Raw genomic sequence first — 18,836 nt, forward strand, 5'->3', positions numbered from 1 at the left:
GAACATTTTTTTTTTTTTTTACACTTTTTTTCACTAGGTTAAAAGAAGATCCACTCTTGAAAACTGTTCCTCTTTAATATCTGTTCGCTTTCTGACACGTGAAAAGTTCATATACTGGTGTGTGATATTACATTAGTGAATCCATTTTCAAGATTCAAAATGTTAATCACCTTGATATTCTCTATTTATTCAGAGCAGCCTGGAAGCATCCCTGCAGAGGCCCAGATGGCCAGAACAGCTGTCTGTTTGTAAATTAACAGAATGCTGACTTATTAACACAAGCTATGCTTTATGAAATTTGTTATAGATGGCATAGGGGTAATAAAGCAACTTCAAGAAGGTGGATGGAGGAAACACTGTAAAATTGTATACATACATCACTCGGCTTTGGCTGCCCATGAATAAACAGTAATACTGTGATATTCTCTGTTTTAAAGCATGTTCTGTATTAGTTGTGATCGCACAATGACATGGAATGTTTTCGTATTTTTTTATGCATAGTTAATAAAGAGGAACTGTCACTTCTCAAATTATATTCTGATATAAAACATTGAAAGGCATCTGTAACTTCTGTTTTTCATGAATGTTCTATAATGACAATTTATGTTAAAAGATTTAGAAAATGACATCATAGTCCAGTTCAGACAAGGCAAAGCCAGGGAAAACATGAATATTGCTTCATTTCTCCTCTTCTCTGCATTCCTTATCTGTGTTTAATGTGAAATGGTAAGGACAAAGCTTATAATGATGGCTGACATGGTGGAGCCTAGCTGCAGGATAATGAAATGTTTTTAGTGCAGGGTTTCATTGCCTTTAACTGCAAAATAACCATGTGTGTCTCGACTATTTCATTCAGATGGTCTTATTGGTGCAGTGTTTTGCTCGGCACTTGCCTCACAATGCTTTCCTATGGTTAAAGGGATACTATAGTGCCAGGAAAACAAACTTGTATTCCTGGCACTATAGCTCCCCCCCCCCCCCCACCCCCACCCCCACCCCCAAGTCGCCTAGCAGCTGGAAGTCCCTCTAGTGCAGGGGTTCTCAACCTTGTCCTCAAGGACCCCCTACCAGTCCAGGGTTTAGGGATTACCTGGGTGTGTCTGAAGTGTTTAGAAAAAGGAAAAAAAACACCTTAGAGTCTAAGGTGTTTTTTTCCCCTTTTTCTAAACACCTTAGACACACCCAGGTAATCCCCAAATCCTGGACTGGTAGGGGGTCCTGAGGACTGGGTTGAGAACCACTGCTCTAGTGGCTTTCTGGTAGACAGCTAAAAGAGGTGGAGTAAACCTTGAAAGGTAACTATTACAGTTTCTTAAAAACTGCAAAAATTACCTTTGCAAGGTTAAGAGACTTGGGACTATGCACCCAGACCACTTCAATGAGCTGAAGGTGTCTGGGTGCCTATAGTGTCTGTAACAGATCCCTACAAATCTCTGGTGGATGTGAAGCAAACAAGGGACTTACAACTTAATCATCTATTCGTTTCATTCCTCTGTTCGTCTGATTCTGTACGAATTTCGTATGTAAAATATAGGTGGCCGCCATTTCGGGACTTTACACGTGTTCGCGGCCATCTTGTGTACGAACAGCGGTGTTTGCCTGTAACCGCATGGAACTAAAAACGGATACGCAAACAGGCGAACACCGCTGAGTCCTCCAGACCTCCATAAGTTCGTACGGAAACTACCGAACGTCCCACCATTCGGTAGTTATACTCAATCATCTATGGGGATTCCAGCGAACCCCGCGATTCGAATGGATGGCAAGATTTTCGTACCTTTTTACCGTGCGAACGGAGACCGACCGCAAGGCCAAAACTCATGGAACTAATTTCGGCTAGTTGGTCTGTGCGGTCGGTCAAAACTTTGGAACGTTGTATCTCCCGAACTATACATCCGAATGGGTTGATTTTTGGATATATTGTTCCCCTGAAGGAGAGCTATCCAGCGCTACCGGATTTAAAGCTGTACCCCCTGTTTTTGGGGTACATCCAGAACTTGTGTAAAAATGTGGACATTTTAATTATGTTATGTAGTTATCTGAGGGGAGGAGACGTGGGGGTGTTACCATCTGTATTATTGGTTGTTTTCATCCTCCCCCTGGGAGTGTCCTGTATGTATCTGTTTCTAATAAAAAGCAGGCTGGGTGTTCCAGTCCTCAGTTCATCTTGACCCTTCAAAACGTAGCCTCGTCTCGTTCTTGGAAGGGGATTATTTGGGAATATTACTCTGCTCCTGTTTACAGCTGAACCTGCCTCTCTCTCTGGATATCGTGGATGGGATTACACCAGCTCTACTTCTCCACGGCAGCTTGCAGGAAGAAGGACGTCTCCAACGGCTGATACCCTCTCTCTATCTGGGTAGCCGTTACATTGGTTGGCAGCGGTGGGATGGTCCTTTTATCCAAGGAGCAAGTGCTGAATGGAGTCTCAGTATGCCAAGCTGAAAAGACCCACACTGAAAGATCTATTGGAGAATCGTGGTAGGAGTGCCAGTAACAGACCAAGGAGAGAGCTGATAGCTGACCTACTGGAGCTGGACGAAATGGATAGGTCCATGGAGGTAACTGAACCTATTGCACCGGTCAGCGAGGACAATGTACTCACTGCTATTGTACAGCGAAGATTAGCATTATATCCAGAAAAGACCACGGAGCTAATAGACAGACTGTTCAAGAACGCAAAAGAGGAGATCGAGACTAAGAGGAGACAAGAAACGGAACATGTATTAGCTCAACAAGCCAGTACACATATAGTTCCTACTCCTCCTCCCGCTGCTGCAGGGAAGAAAATACCATTTACTGCATTTAAAGCTTTTGCAGAAAATGAGGAAGAAATTGATGGATATTTGGCAGATTTTGAGCGGCAGTGCTCACTGCACCAGGTACCCCCAGACCAATGGGTTACTATTCTGGCTGGAAAACTTTCCGGAAAAGCAAATGAGGCTTTTCGGGCACTCACGGCCGAAGATATATGCTAACACCGGAGAAGAAGTGCTACAGTTGTTCTTGATGGAACATTTCTTCCAAGATTTGGCTGCGGATACACAGGATTGGGTGAAAGATCGCCGCCCAGCCAACTTAACTGAGGCAGCACGACTAGCGGACGAATATGTGGAAACAAGAAAAGTGAGCCAAGGTACTACACGACCAGCACCTAGAACAGAGGCCCGCACCCCAACCTACGCTGCACGCACAGAATTCCGGGCCCCAGTACCCCCAGGGCCTCCACGTCCTCAGGGGTCTAACAACCAGCCCCGGGAATCCTACAAAGTGACGTGTCATCGCTGCGGCAACCTGGGACATATTGCCCGTGTTTGCCCGTTGGGATCAGCCAATAATAACTGGAGGCGCACATCTAACACCGAAAGCCCGTCCTCACGCCCCGCTGCTGCTCACTGCCTGGAAATTGAAGGGAGCCCTGAGGAATGCCTGGGAATATTATATGAGGCCAACCCCATACAAGCGGCTTCCCCAGATAATCGCCAGCACCACCGTCAGGAGGTGCGTGTAAATGGACAGATAGCACAAGGCCTAAGGGACACTGGCGCTACCATCACTTTAATACAGAAACATCTTGTGAAACCAGAACTTGTGTCTAATCGTACTGTTGCTGTTCGTGTCGCAGGGGGGGCTGTCTTTCGCTTACCCACCGCCCGGGTACACTTGGATTGGGGAGTCGGGTCAGGAAAGACCACGGTGGGCATTATGGACAATCTATCTGCTGAGGTCGTGTTGGGCAACGATATTGGCCCTCTAGCCTCAGCCTTTTTACCCACTACTGCTGCTGCTTGCCCCATGACCACCCGCTCACAGACCCGTATCGAGGACGATCTTCCAACAGGTCGGGAGACCCAGGTAAGCCACAGACAGACACCTAGCAATAACACTACAGAGAGACCTCTAGCTTGGGACACCCCAGAAGAGTTTGGGAGGGAAACTAGACAGGACCCCACCCTCCGAAAGTACCGAGAACTAGCTGACAGTAGAGGGGATGAGCGGGAACGTTTTATATGGGAGGGGGACAGATTATACAGATTAACCGAAGGCAGGAAGAGAGGCTGTGCTCCTTCGCAGAAGCGCCAATTAGTGGTACCCAGAAAGTACCGGTTGGAGCTTCTCCGAATTGGCCACGACATTCCGTTAGCAGGACATCTAGGGGGTAACCGCACAACCTACAGGATCACTCAGACCTTCTTTTGGCCAGGGATCTCGAAGGACGTGCGCCGTTACTGCAGCACTTGTGATCTATGCCAAAGGGTGGGAAAGAGAGGGGATCATCCGAAAGCTCGACTGTCCCCTATGCCTGTGATCGAGGAACCATTTAGTAGGGTTGCAGTCGACCTAGTAGGACCCCTACCTAACCCCAGTCCCTCTGGTAAGAAATACATTCTTACAGTTGTGGACTATGCCACCCGCTACCCAGAAGCCGTCGCTCTGACGAATATCCAGGCTGACACTGTCGCCAGTGCTCTAGTCGGGATATTCACCAGAGTAGGATTTCCCCAGGAAATCTTGTCGGACAGAGGGACCCAGTTTACCGCAGACCTAACCCAGCAGTTGTGGAAGGTCTGTGGTATTAAGCCCCTGCTTAGTTCACCGTACCACCCCCAGACTAACGGTCTCTGTGAACGCTTTAATGGTACCCTAAAGCAATTGCTACGGACCTTTACGGCGGAATACAGAGACTGGGAGCGATTTTTGCCACACCTCCTGTTTGCTTACCGGGAGGTACCGCAGGAATCCACCGGGTTCTCTCCCTTTGAACTGCTCTATGGACGGAGGGTACGAGGCCCTCTCGACCTCATCCGAGAGCACTGGGAGGGAGAGACAGAACACGAAGGTGTCCCCATCGTACCATATGTGCTAGAAATGCGGGACCGTATGGAACAGTTAGCCCGGATGGCACGGGATCATCTCCATGCGGCCCAGGGTCGGCAGAAACATTGGTACGATCGGAACGCTAGGCTGAGAACATTCCAGGTAGGACAGAAAGTTCTAGTACTTAAACCCGTTCGAGGAAATAAATTACAGACCTCCTGGCAAGGCCCCTACAAAGTAGTAGCACAGGTCTGTGACACCACCTATGTAATTGCCAGTGGCAAGGACGAAAAGATACAGAAGTCCTTTCATATAAACCTATTAAAGGAATACCAAGAACGGCCCGAAGACATAGCAGCCATATGCATCCCCGCCACTGAGGACCCTGACAGTCTCCCCATCCCTGATCTGTTGGCCAACCCCGAGTCCAAAACTCTGCTTAATACAGTAAAGCTAGGGGAGCGATTAACTCCCACAGAACGAGAACAACTCCAGCAACTACTAGTTGAAAAGAGATTGACCTTTTCCCAGGAGCCAGGTTACACACCTGTAGCGACACATTACGTAGAAACCCCAGGACAAGCCCCGCTCCGACAAACTCCCTATAGAATCCCCGAGGCTGTAAAAGAAGAGATGAGGAAGGAGATTCAGGAGATGTTAAAACTAGGAGTTATAGAGCCATCCGACAGTCCCTGGGCATCTCCCGTCGTCCTAGTCCCCAAAAAGGACGGAACGACCCGGTTCTGTGTCGATTACCGACGCCTCAACGACCGAACCGTGACAGACGCATACCCCATGCCCCGAGTAGACGAGCTATTGGATCGCATTGCCAGGGGACGCTATCTGACCACCATTGACTTGTGCAAGGGGTACTGGCAGATTCCCCTGGCCAAGGACGCTATCCCTAAGTCGGCGTTTGTCACCCCGTTTGGCCTGTACCAGTTTAAGGTCATGCCCTTCGGGATGAAAAACGCCCCAGCTACTTTTCAGCGCTTAGTGGACCGCCTCCTTGATGGCTTCCAGGACTTCGCTTGCGCATACCTGGATGACATTGCGATCTATAGCGAGACTTGGGGGGAACACCTACAACACGTTGAGACTGTGTTGGATCAGATTAGGGCCGCCGGCCTAACTCTGAAGCCGGAGAAATGTAACTTTGGCATGGCTGAAGTCCAGTATTTGGGACACAGGGTGGGGTGATGGAAACAACGACCAGAACCTGCTAAAGTAGAGGCCGTAGCCAATTGGCCTACACCCCACACTAAGACACAAGTGTTAGCATTCCTAGGGACAGCAGGGTACTACAGGAGATTTGTCCCTGACTACAGCGCCATCGCCAAACCCCTGACAGATTTAACAAAGAAAAATTTACCTAGGGTAGTCCTGTGGTCTCCCGCCTGTGAAACAGCATTCCAAACCCTGAAACAAGCCTTGATCAATGCACCTGTTTTGTCTGCCCCCGTCCCTAACAAAAGATTTGTCGTCCACACAGATGCGTCCATGTACGGACTGGGGGCAGTGCTAAGCCAGGTCGGTGAAGATGGGGGCGAACACCCTGTCGCGTATCTCAGCAGAAAACTGTTACCTAGAGAAGTGAGTTACGCGGCAGTGGAAAAAGAGTGCTTAGCCCTGGTCTGGGCCCTAAAGAAATTGACCCCATATCTGTATGGTCAAGAATTCACCTTAATTACTGATCATAATCCCCTTGTATGGCTGAACAGAGTAGCTGGAGATAATGGACGCTTACTGAGATGGAGTCTCGCACTACAGCCATACAATTTCTCCATCCAATACCGTCCTGGCAAGTTTAATGGGAATGCAGATGGTCTGTCCAGGCAAACAGAACTATTGCCCTAACAAGGGACCGGACAGCCCCAAGTTGACCCGAAAAGGATCAATCCGGGTCTGCCGGAGTGTTCCACAAAAGGGGAGCAGTGTAACAGATCCCTACAAATCTCTGGTGGATGTGAAGCAAACAAGGGACTTACAACTTAATCATCTATTCGTTTAATTCCTCTGTTCGTCTGATTCCGTACGAATTTCGTATGTAAAATATAGGTGGCCGCCATTTCGGGACTTTACACGTGTTCGCGGCCATCTTGTGTACGAACAGCGGTGTTTGCCTGTAACCGCATGGAACTAAAAACGGATACGCAAACAGGCGAACACCGCTGAGTCCTCCAGACCTCCATAAGTTCGTACGGAAACTACCGAACGTCCCACCATTCGGTAGTTATACTCAATCATCTATGGGGATTCCAGCGAACCCCGCGATTCGAATGGATGGCAAGATTTTCGTACCTTTTTACCGTGCGAACGGAGACCGACCGCAAGGCCAAAACTCATGGAACTAATTTCGGCTAGTTGGTCTGTGCGGTCGGTCAAAACTTTGGAACGTTGTATCTCCCGAACTATACATCCGAATGGGTTGATTTTTGGATATATTGTTCCCCTGAAGGAGAGCTATCCAGCGCTACCGGATTTAAAGCTGTACCCCCTGTTTTTGGGGTACATCCAGAACTTGTGTAAAAATGTGGACATTTTAATTATGTTATGTAGTTATCTGAGGGGAGGAGACGTGGGGGTGTTACCATCTGTATTATTGGTTGTTTTCATCCTCCCCCTGGGAGTGTCCTGTATGTATCTGTTTCTAAAAAGCAGGCTGGGTGTTCCAGTCCTCAGTTCATCTTGACCCTTCAAAACGTAGCCTCGTCTCGTTCTTGGAAGGGGATTATTTGGGAATATTACTCTGCTCCTGTTTACAGCTGAACCTGCCTCTCTCTCTGGATATCGTGGATGGGATTACACCAGCTCTACTTCTCCACGGCAGCTTGCAGGAAGAAGGACGTCTCCAACAGCTGATACCCTCTCTCTATCTGGGTAGCCGTTACAGTGTCCCTTTAAGCATTAGTTTGGCTGTGATTATTAACATTAATGATCTTAGCCAATGAATCTGGGCTGGCCACAGGATACACATTTTTATATTTCACATCTCACAAATACATTTTTGCTACTTATATGTACATAAAAGTAATAATATTAATAAATGTACAAGAAAACTGAAAAGTGTTAGTTCCCCTTTAAAGAAACACTGTAGACCCAGGGGTAGGCAACCTTTGGCACATCTCCTCTGATGCTTTGCCAGCATTATGGCTGTAAGAGCATTATGAGAGATCACAACGTCTGGAGTGCCAAAAATTGCGTACCCCTGCGTTAGGCATCAAAAGCATTACTGCATATTTGGGTGTATACCCTCTGGTCTTTGTCAAACTGTTTTCAAGTACTTTGACAAATAGAGGCCCTCGGGGCAGGGCCGAACCGCAGAGCTGAGCAGCAGCAGCCCTTAACAGCTCCTGCGACAAACTCCTAAAAAAGCGAGATAACCCTACCAAAACGGCACCTAGAAGCCAGACTGGGACCACCAAGCGATGGGGGAAATCGGGACAAACAAAATGATGCCTTACAAGCGACGATCGACCCGACCCACGCCACTCGCACCGGTGAGGCCTACTAGCTTGGCGGGAGAAGCGGCCGCTCTCCTGCCACCGAAAACTAAGGGAAAACTAACTAAGAGCCCTCGTTCTCCCCCCTCTGGACCGGCGGGGGATATCCCGGTCCTACCCCACAAGACCAACCGGCCACAAAGGCCCAAGCGTCAGGACCACGAAGTCTGGGGACCGCAGACGGAGCCTACAAAATAGCGGTCGGCACACGCTCCACTGCCGTGCACACAATCAAGAGGGAAACGGGGCTCCGGTACGACCGCATATTCAGGACAGTCTGGGAGAAGCTAGAGGCTCTACTGTGGCCCCCGCAAGCGGAATCCTCACCTGGCTGTACGCTGCAGGGACTGAAGCATATGGGCACAGCGAAAAAGGGAACTAACCCCACTCTCAAAATGGACACTCACAAGAAAGGGTCCGGCCCAACAATGCCCAAACGGAGCAACACTGCGACTAAACTCAAACCCCACAAAACTAAGGGGACTCCCACTGCACAACGCCACAGACAGCCTCGCCCCAAAGCGATGACCCAACGAAGATCCAAAAGGGGCAAAGCCCACCCAGTCAGACCAAGGGGATGGCAGACCGTCAAGCCTGAACTGGCAAACACCGCCACAGCATTGATCAGCGCAACTCACAGCCAGGACCCCAGGAGGCTCACCAGGCGAGCCTGTAACCCCCACGGCCGCTCCTCATCTCTGCACACCCAGACCGCGGAGCAAGAGGCTCAAGCAACCGGTGCAGGTCTGTACTCTGCCCGCACGAGGCAATGGCTGAACGGCACTGCGGGAGAAAGACTCACCCTAGGGCACCTGTGACACGGACTACCCACACTTGCTGGAACGCTTACTTAAATGCGCAGACCACCCCTGAGAGACTCACTTCGGATGGCAGGACTGTCATTCTGTGCTGCCCACCCAAACCCCTTGAAAAGCCGAGTGGTTAAAAATGTTTTAGGCTTCTCTGTTTGTGTTTACGTTGCCTTTATATATAATTTATCATTAGTAGTCCTAATGCGAATGAATCAATGTACCCAGCAAAGTTAGTTTCCTTGTTAACCACATCTACTATGTCTGTCTCTCTAAACTACCATGCATGGGCCACAGGGCTCATATTATTAATTACTCCGGTTCAGCATGATTTAAGAGCACTAGAATGTAATCATAACAGACACTATTAATGCAGCACATAATATGACTTAAATTGTACACAAACTGTAGTGCTAAGCAGAACATTGGCAGCATTATGCTTTTGACCTTCTAAACCTCACTGCTATCCGAACGCAGCATGTTACAACTCCCATTACATCTTAGGTTCAATGCTGCCTTTACCTATATCTGCCCACTCAGTGCACAGTTATCACCACTCACAGTAAGTATAGCAGACATACCACAAAGCACACACCCTAACTTAACCTATACGGTGTAACTACCAAGCCTGAGTCTTACTATATAATATGCGTTGATTTACCTGGTAATTGATAAACCTCACTAAATGGAATAGTATGTTTAATATGCATAAAATATCTATATACATGATCTTACCTAACTGTTTCTTGTTTCAAGTATTGAACCCACTTTTAAGCTACGTGTAACAGAAATTACCTTTTACATTAATACAAAAATTGTGCAAATATTACTATGTTCCCCACTGTTGTGAATGTCATTGAAAAGCATGTGGAATGCCTTTGGGGTACCACATACGCGTTGTTATATCTTTATGCACTACAAAAATAAAGAATTAAAAAAAAAATATTCAATTAGGTTCTGAGGATAATGGTTTCACAACAGAAATAAAGCTTTAAATGTCTCTCTTGTGATGATTATGTGGGATTGGTTTCAACAGACCAGAAAAAAATAATAAATATAAGGACTGAATAGAAAAAAATAAAAGAAATAAAAGAAAGAGGCCCTCCTAGCGCCCATTCTCTCAATCACTGGGAAGCCCAGGGATAATGCAGAATTTTACTTTCACATCATCCTTACAAATCAGTGAAAATCTGAATAGTAACGAAGCTTCGATACCGATCATTCTGTTGGTTTTAACCCATCAGTAAAGGATAAACAAACATTAAAATAATATAAATCTGAAGTAACTTTTAAAACCCAAAACCTTAGTAAATAAAAAACAAAGAAATTACTATACTGAAAACTGTTAGAACATTAATGATAGTGGAGTATTTTTTTGTTTGTTTGTTTTGGGGGGTGTATTTTGTTAAATATTACTACCCCTTTTTGGCTATCTGAGCTAGCATTTAATAGTTCCCTCTTTTATTACCCTGGTTGGGGGATAAAATTGAGTTTTGTGGGGTAAGTTTCCTGGTATATAGTGCAGGCTTCACTAAGCTCTGAGATGCCGGCCGCTGAGCTGTCGTTCCACCAGCAGGTTTTAGGAAGCTGGTGACAGCCCTGCCTCAGGCTTCAAAGTCTTTGGAGATTGGCAGTGTGTGAGCATCAAGAGCCTGGAAACACAATCCAATAAGTCCTGAGTGGGTGGAGTCTACCATATACAACCAAAACCATCTAGCTGTCAATCATCTAACAGACTGAAGGACTGAAGTAGTTATACTTTGTTTTTCTGTTTTGTTTTCTTGTTTAGTTTTTTTTGTGGATGTCCCTTTGTTTTCTTTGATTTAAAACAGATCAAAATTGAATGTTAGAAATGCAGTCTTAAAACGTAATATGTTTGTTTTTCAATTTTCTTTTTTCATTTTTTTTTCCATTGACTGTATTGTACCATAAATCCTTGTGTTTGTAGGTCTGCATGATGTGCTCCGTAGGTTATCACCTATTCTGTTGTCACCGTTCAGAGAAAACTAGCCGTCGATGGATGGCGTTGGATTATGCAGGCATTTCAATCGGCATCCTGGGCTGTTACGTCTCTGGAGTATTTTATGCTTTCTACTGCAACAATGTAGGTAACTTATTATATTTTTTGTAGTATTATTATTATTATTATTTTTATTTTTTTTTCATGTTTACTAAGCGAAGGAAACCGTACATTTCCTGGCTCAGACCAATGAAGCTATCACATTGGATTCCAGTAGTGCCCCAGGCAAGGTTTTATTTTGTATTCTCCAGACCTTGAGTCTTATTTATCTTGCTAATGAGCACTGTTGGGAGCTGAAGTCCACATAATTTACATGAGTGAATTTCCATATTAAAAATAATGAGTGAAGGGACATTTGAACTCCTGGCTTCTGTGCGTCCTGTTTGAACACGCTTTGCCAACTGCGGCTGCAGCCTGAGAGCTTACACAGCAGTACTTCAAAAAGAGTCTTTTGTGGGACGGAAAGAGAAATGCCAACTGAGCCATTTGGGGTTCATTAGCTGCAGTTTTGATCGGGGAATTGAATGGATCAGTGGACTGTCATTGAATTTCCGAACCTATTATCTTTTAAGTTGTTACTGTTTTTATTTTAACCCTTAATATTGTAATCTTGTATTGAGTGTATACAGAACTCGTTAACCAAATGCTGAACTGGCGGCTCAAGTGTTTAACGACCCCCTTTACTGTTTAGAATGTATTGGCAAATGTTCAGATTTTTAAAGAACCCAGCAAGGCACGAATCTGTGATGCCAGTCAGTCATAAAAGTGCTAAAAGCATAAAACGAATGTGCAATACTAAGCAACTCTGTAGTCCATAAACTAGCCCTATACTCTCATGGTTAAATCCTCCTTTTTAAGCATCCGCGTCTTTATTTTTTAGGAGTTGTTATTATTATGATTTATGATAAATATAGTAAATAAAAATATATGTTATATTGATCCTCAGATTACAGTTACTTCTGGAAAATTTAGATTTCCAGATACTGAATAATTATTTACATTCAAATAATATTTTCTCTCTGGAATGCTTAATGTGTGTTCCCTTTAGCTATATGTATCTATGTGATTTTACCATTTCTTTCTTTGATCATTTCCAGTTGTTTTGAATTAATTCAGTGTCTTAAAGCTGACATCCAATAGATAAACCCATTGTGTATAGATAAAGATAATAATCAATTATAGGTTGTAATTGCTTGATTGACAGGGCTTCTAGGAAGAGTCTCAAGCTTCACTTGAAATACTTATTTTGTTACACTGAAACTTGATTAAATGGTGATGATGCAGGTATGGCATCCTAGCAAAACCATTAATTATTATTGCCATTTATATAGTGTGAACAGATTCCGTAGCACTTGATGATCTATATTAATCTATAACCACTTCAATGTGATGATAAATATGGCAAGATCGGGTAACAGTTTATGGGGGGAATGACATCCAATGGAATTGCTTTTGCATTAAACATTCCAATGTACAAAGAGTAGTCTTCTTTCTGTTCTACAGTACTGGCGCCAGGTATATTTAATCACTGTACTAGCCATGATCCTGGCAGTATTCTTCGCTCAGATTCACCCAAGCTACCTCACACAACAATGGCACAGGCTCCGTTCTGTAATCTTCTGCTTGGTCTCTGGGTATGGCATCATTCCTACAATCCACTGGATTTGGCTACATGGAGGCATAGGAGCTTCCATTGTTCAGGTAGGTAAAATTGAGCAGTTGTTGCAGTTTTAACATTAGTTAAAGTTAAGCTATATTAATACATTATTGATGCAAAAGTGTCAGAAACAAAATGCTGACTACATTTTAATGCCTAGGTAAATATGCAGTTAAGTCCAGAAATAATTGGACACTGACACAAGTTTTGTTATTTCGGCTGTTTACCATAATAATTTCAACACAGTTAAATAATGGATATGGGCCAAATTGGAGGAATTACAGCTCTTCAATATGTAGCCCCATCTTTTTCAAGGGACCAAAAGTAATTGGACAAAAAAGCTAAAAAAAAAAAAAAAAAAAAACCTCAAAAGCTGTTTCATGCAGGCTAATCCTTCATTATTTTTTCATCAGTTTAGCAAGTAAAAGGTCTGGAATGGATTCCATGTGTGGTATTTGCATTTGGAAGCTGTTGCTGTGAACCCATGCAGTCAATGAAGCTCTCAATGCCATCCTTAGGCTGCAACATATAAAAATCCATTAGGAAGATACCAGGAACATTAGGAGTGGCCAAATGAACAGTTTGGAATTGATGTAGATTAATTTAGAAATAAACAAATATGTTTAAATGTCTATCTGTTCCTGTCCAAATCTGAGATGATTAAATTGCGTATACGCAGAAGTAAGTTCACACTGACACATGCAGTTCAGGTTAAAAATAACTTCAGAAAATGTAATGGCATCTGGCAAAAAACAGGCTTGCAGGCCCTTATAAGAGCAGAATGACATCATCATTGAATATCAGATAATAACGAATAAACATCATTAATTGGATTAAATGTTAAGTGGCTATGTCAATGTCCACCCATCAATATTATTAATTGGCTCAGGGATTTGAGTGACTAGCTAGGTGTCCTCCTACCGGGAGGTGGTATTGTTCTGGACACGGGTGTGGACAGATGGCTCAAGCGCCATCTCTCCCAGCATGAGACTTACTCGGTGGGAAGGGGGGCTTGAGCGTCATTTTGGGCAGTTAGTGATGTCAGACTCGTGGTCAGGTGCAAGGTTCTTTTATGAATAGAACATTTCATTAGGCCGGCGTTCTCATGGCCTTCAGATTATACTATGTTGCAAATTACAGGAGATTCAGCAATTCCGGGGTTAGTCATGTCTTTATAGAAAATACAGTCTCTATTCATTACACTAAATGCTGTTAGGAAATTCTGTCATGTAATGTGGACAAAATGGAGTTAGTGCAAAAATTCAGACACAGGTTCAATACAGGTTTTTAATAATTCTACATCAGTACATTCTGAGGGAAGAAAAAAACACACTGTGAGCTCTGCAACACAAAAAGCCTGGACATCCACAGCAAACAGTGGTGAATGATAGTGGGATCCTTTCTGTGGTAAAGAAAAAGCCCTTCACAACATCCAGACAAGTTAAGAACACTCTCCAGGAGGTAGGCATATCATTACCATAAAGAGAAGCCTTCACAAGAGCAAATACAGAGGGAGGTTCACCACAAGATGCAAACCATTCCGTGCCGATTAGACTTTGCCAAAAAAAAAATCTAAAAAAAGCCAACCTAGTTCTGGAACAGCATTCTTTGGACAGATGAAACCAAGATCAACCTGTAGCAGAATGATGGGAAGAAAAGAAAAAAGTATGGAGAAGGGTTGGCGCACAGTTCATGATCCGAAGCATACCACATAATCTGTAAAACATGGTGGAGGCAGTGTGATGGCATGGGCATGTATGGCTTCCGTTGGCACTGGGTCACTAGTGTTTATTGATGATGTGACAGAAGATATAGGCAGCCAAAGGAATTATTAAGTGTATAGGGATATATCATCTGCTCAGATTCAGCCAAATTCAGTGAGTTGACTGTATAGCGCTTCACTTTACAGATGGACAATTACCCAAAACATACTGCGAACGCAATCCAGGATTTTTTTTAAGGCAAAGAAGTGGACTATTCTGCAATGGCCAAGGCAATCACCTAATCTCAACCCAATCGAGCATGCATTTCACTTGCTGAAAACAAAACCTAAGACTGAAAGAACCACAAACAAACTACTGAAGACAGACCTGTCGCAAACGAGGAAACCCAGCATTTGATGTACACAAATTTCAGCAGTTATTGCCTGCAAAGGACTCTCGAAATAGTATTAAAGATTTGTTTTAAAATTTTATTTATGATTGTATGAATTACTTTAGAACCCCTGAAATAAATGGACTGTGTATGAAAAATGGTTGCAGTTCTATACAATATTTTTATTCAACCCCTCAAATGTCTGCTCTTCAGTTGCATCTTGGTTGTTTCATTTCAAATTAATTGTGGGGGGTGTACAGAGCCAAAATTATGAAAATTGTATTTCCGAAACTAACTATACAAATAAAGCACCAAATTGAGATTCTAAAAAATGTAACATACCATACAAATCAAAATGTACATTTGTGACAGTTCTATGATCTTTCTATGATTTAAAATATTATTCCCACTTAAACTTGTTGTAGACCGATATTATTGGTCTGCTTTGCAGTTTAGTCTAGAATAGTGACGGCTAACCTTGACACCATAAATAGTTTCTGGACTACATTTCACATGATGCTCAGCTAGCTTTTAGAGTCTAAAAGGTAGCTGAGCATCATGGGAAATGTAGTCCAGAGACCATTTATGGTGTCAAGGTTAGCCATCACTGGTGTAGAAGCATGTATCATGTTACTCTTCCTATGCCATACAGATGCCATACAGATATTAAAGCTGCTCCCTGTCCCCCACGGCAGCATGGCTTTATGGGTAGAGCCAGACAATTTATCAGCTACCTACTTGGTTCAGATAGTAAATGTGCTGATATGTTAGAGTCTGTTACAGTGCTTATGTTATGCAAATATTGCATTTTGTTTTATTATTTTGTGTTCCTGCTTTTTCCTTACTATTGCAGGAGTTTGCTCCACGTGTAATTGTTATGTACATGATTGCAGCTTCAGCCTTCCTATTCTACATTTCTAAAGTTCCAGAAAGGTATTTTCCAGGTAATCTATTTGTGAGAGGGTTATTTGCTATCTAGTGATCATGTAAAATAAATGTTCAAAATCAATTGTGTTTCAAGCTCATCTGTTCTATCATACATTTGCAGTTGCCTTATCAGTTCTCTGCAATTACTTTCTTTGTGAGTCGCCACATAGAGATTGAAGTTTAATTATACATTTATTTCAAAGCACACGCCATCACAATCAGAACTACACAGAAAATAATAGCTGAGCCAGTATCAAGGATAACCGAGAACAGGAATAAGCAGTGCTAGCTGTCTCATACTCAAAAAAACAACAGTTTAAAAAGACACTATAGTCACCAGAACAACTACAGCTTAATCTAGTTCTGGTGAGTATAATCATTACATGCAGTGTAAACACTTCAGAGAAAAGGCAGTATTTACAGTTCCCTTTAGTGACATCTCCAGTGGCCACTGGAGGTGCTAACTGGGACAGTGCTGCACTGCAGTTCAGCGTCTCCATGCTGAACCTTCCTCATAGAGTTGCATTGATTCAAAGCATCTCTATGAGGAGGTGCTGATTGACCAAGCCGGCGTTTGGCCCTGTCCCGCTTACCCTGTAGGGAAAGCATTGGATTGGCTGAAATAGTAAATTCTGATGTCAGCAGGAGGTGGCAGATCTGCCTGGAAATAAGGTAAAAAAAATATTACCTTTTAAGGGGGATGCAAGCCACCAAAATGGTGGTTTTAACAGTACAGGGTCAGGAATACGTGTTTGCGTTCCAGACCCTATAGTGTTCCTTTAATGAAATAACGTGCCTAATTTCTCTAGGAAGCACCCAGTCCACTGTGTCTTGAGTTATATAGGCTTTGGATTTTGTTGCAAATGAAGTTAATTCAGCTGTGTCAGTGAATGTTAGAATACATTTTTGAAGGCAATTGAGCATGGCAGAATTAACATAAGCCAGGCCACCTAGATTCTAGAAGGTGAGGTGGAGCTGACACGAGCAGCATTAGACATAAAGGTGGCTTGGATAATTCAAAAGTGTGTAAGTCAGCACCAGGGACCTCTTTGCACAATAACAACTTCATTTCAATTAAGTTATGGTGCCCGGAGAATCCCTTTAACATCCTTAAACCATAGATCCAACCTTTGTATCAATGGTTTTCAAAACTGTGTTGCAGGAGAAGAGAGAAAATTCTGGATAGTTCCTCTAGGGAAATTACTTCTGCCCTATGTTCCCGTGGAGGAGTCAAATGTGTATTCAAAACATATTTTTATTAATATATGATCAAATGATGACAGTTTTGTTTTTATTTGCAGGTCAGCTGAACTACCTGGGTTCAAGTCACCAGCTGTGGCATATACTTGCAGTTGTCATGCTTTACTGGTGGCATCAGTCTACAGTGCACATCATGCAGTACAGGCATAGCCAACCTTGCCCAGCGTATGCAGAAAATGTGTGATTAGAGGTATGTGAAATACATGCTATGCTATTAATTAAAGCTATAGATGTTTCATGTTTAAAAGATAAGCACACTTCTTTTCTAGAAATACATATTAGTTACATTAAGCAACAAACAGTAGTTCATTTTTTGGACTTGCTTTCCCTCTTCACATTCACCAAAGTAAGGAAAAGTGCCCAACGTTCCTCGAAAAGAAGTGAAAAATAGAACTGCTCTATAAATCTTTTAAACAGAACTTTTTAAATATTTGTGAGACACACCCTGCTTCAAAATCTGGCCTTACATAGGGCAGGGTAGGCAACCTTTGACAATCTGGGTTTTGTGGACTGCATCTCCCCTAATGCTTTGCCACCATTGTGGCTGTAAGAGAATTATGGGAGATGTAGTCCACAACAACTGGAGTGCCAAAAGTTGCCTACCCCTGCTCTAGGCATGAACAGCATTACTGCATATTCGGGTGTACTCCCTCTGGTCTTTGTCAAACTGTTTTCATTTAGTTTGAGAGAATGAGCCTTAGGCGCTAGGAGAGCCCCTTTCTTGTCAATCACTGGGAAGCCTGTGGATAATGCAGAATTTTACGTTCACATAATTCTTACAAATTGGTGAAAGTTAAGGACTAGTCTGAGAATCTTAACCCTACCATATAATATTTAAATGTCAATACATTCTTTACATGTTTTTCTTTCAGTTTTTTGTTTTTTTATCTCTTCCATGGAGGAGATTTTCGGGATCCAACGTGAAGACTTCAGAAGCCATGGACATTTCAGAGGTTCTTGTTTCAGTGACATTTATACATGGATTTGTCGTTGTACTATAATCATTACTGAACCTCCTAAAGGAATCAGAGACGAATATGTTATTTCTTGTATCGATGTGGCATTCTGAAGTCGCTGAAGACAGTGATTTTCTGCTGTCCTTTGTGAACTCTCTTGGATAGATTAAACTGTTTACTTTTGTACAGCAAGAATATGTGCAGTACATACCAAACTACAATCTTGTGTGTCAGGAAATCTAATGCATAATGCTGGCCCTTGTCTGTCTGAATAAGATTTAATTCTTCATATAACCCATATTTTTGCCCTAGTTCGAACATTCCACAAACTGCTGTTGACTGTTAGTCTTTACCATTGAATCATACAAGACAAGTGCCTCCCAGACTTGTCTTCATATGGTATTTATATATGAATTAACCAATTTTAAATCGAGAAAGGCTGTGGGCATTTGTGCTTTTGCATTCCTATGTACACCAAATGTATACAGCTTCCCTACTGCAGTATATTTTATGTATAGACATACTAATGGGAAGTAATACATTAAATCCAATAAGCTTCCATGGGGAGGGGAGTGGAGAGAGGGAGGGAGGGAGGAAGGGGGGGGGGGGGGGGGGGGGGGGGGGGGGTGTGTGTGTGTGTGTGTGTGTGTGTGTCATGTAAATCTCATTGATGTCTATTCTTCTAGGTCATTTTTATTATTGTGTACTACTATTATTATGGCAAATTAGAATACATGTATAATAGCCTCTTTGTGCATTAATGCATCACCCTGCTTACCCTACTGAAGTGAC

At 43.3% G+C, this 18,836-nt stretch overlaps 1 protein-coding gene across 2 annotated transcripts in view; it reads left to right on the forward strand.

Moving 5' to 3' along the window:
* The window catches only part of PAQR3 (progestin and adipoQ receptor family member 3), a 41,726-nt gene extending 23,396 nt beyond the window's left edge, over window positions 1–18,330 (forward strand). Inside the window, exons 4-8 of one of the 2 annotated variants that reach the window (XM_063425367.1) lie at window positions 11,079–11,234; window positions 12,654–12,851; window positions 15,755–15,845; window positions 17,130–17,278; window positions 17,993–18,330. In XM_063425367.1, coding sequence (XP_063281437.1) covers window positions 11,079–11,234; window positions 12,654–12,851; window positions 15,755–15,845; window positions 17,130–17,272 — 588 coding nt within the window. In that variant the 3' untranslated portion in view covers window positions 17,273–17,278; window positions 17,993–18,330. Of the gene's footprint in view, window positions 1–11,078; window positions 11,235–12,653; window positions 12,852–15,754; window positions 15,846–17,129; window positions 17,582–17,992 lie in introns of those variants that run through there. The other variant, XM_063425366.1, reaches the window with a different exon arrangement.
* The last annotated feature ends 506 nt before the right edge of the window (window positions 18,331–18,836 follow it).

The sequence above is a fragment of the Pelobates fuscus genome, chromosome 6 (genome assembly GCF_036172605.1).
Source record: "Pelobates fuscus isolate aPelFus1 chromosome 6, aPelFus1.pri, whole genome shotgun sequence".
Taxonomy (NCBI): Eukaryota; Metazoa; Chordata; class Amphibia; order Anura; family Pelobatidae; genus Pelobates; species Pelobates fuscus.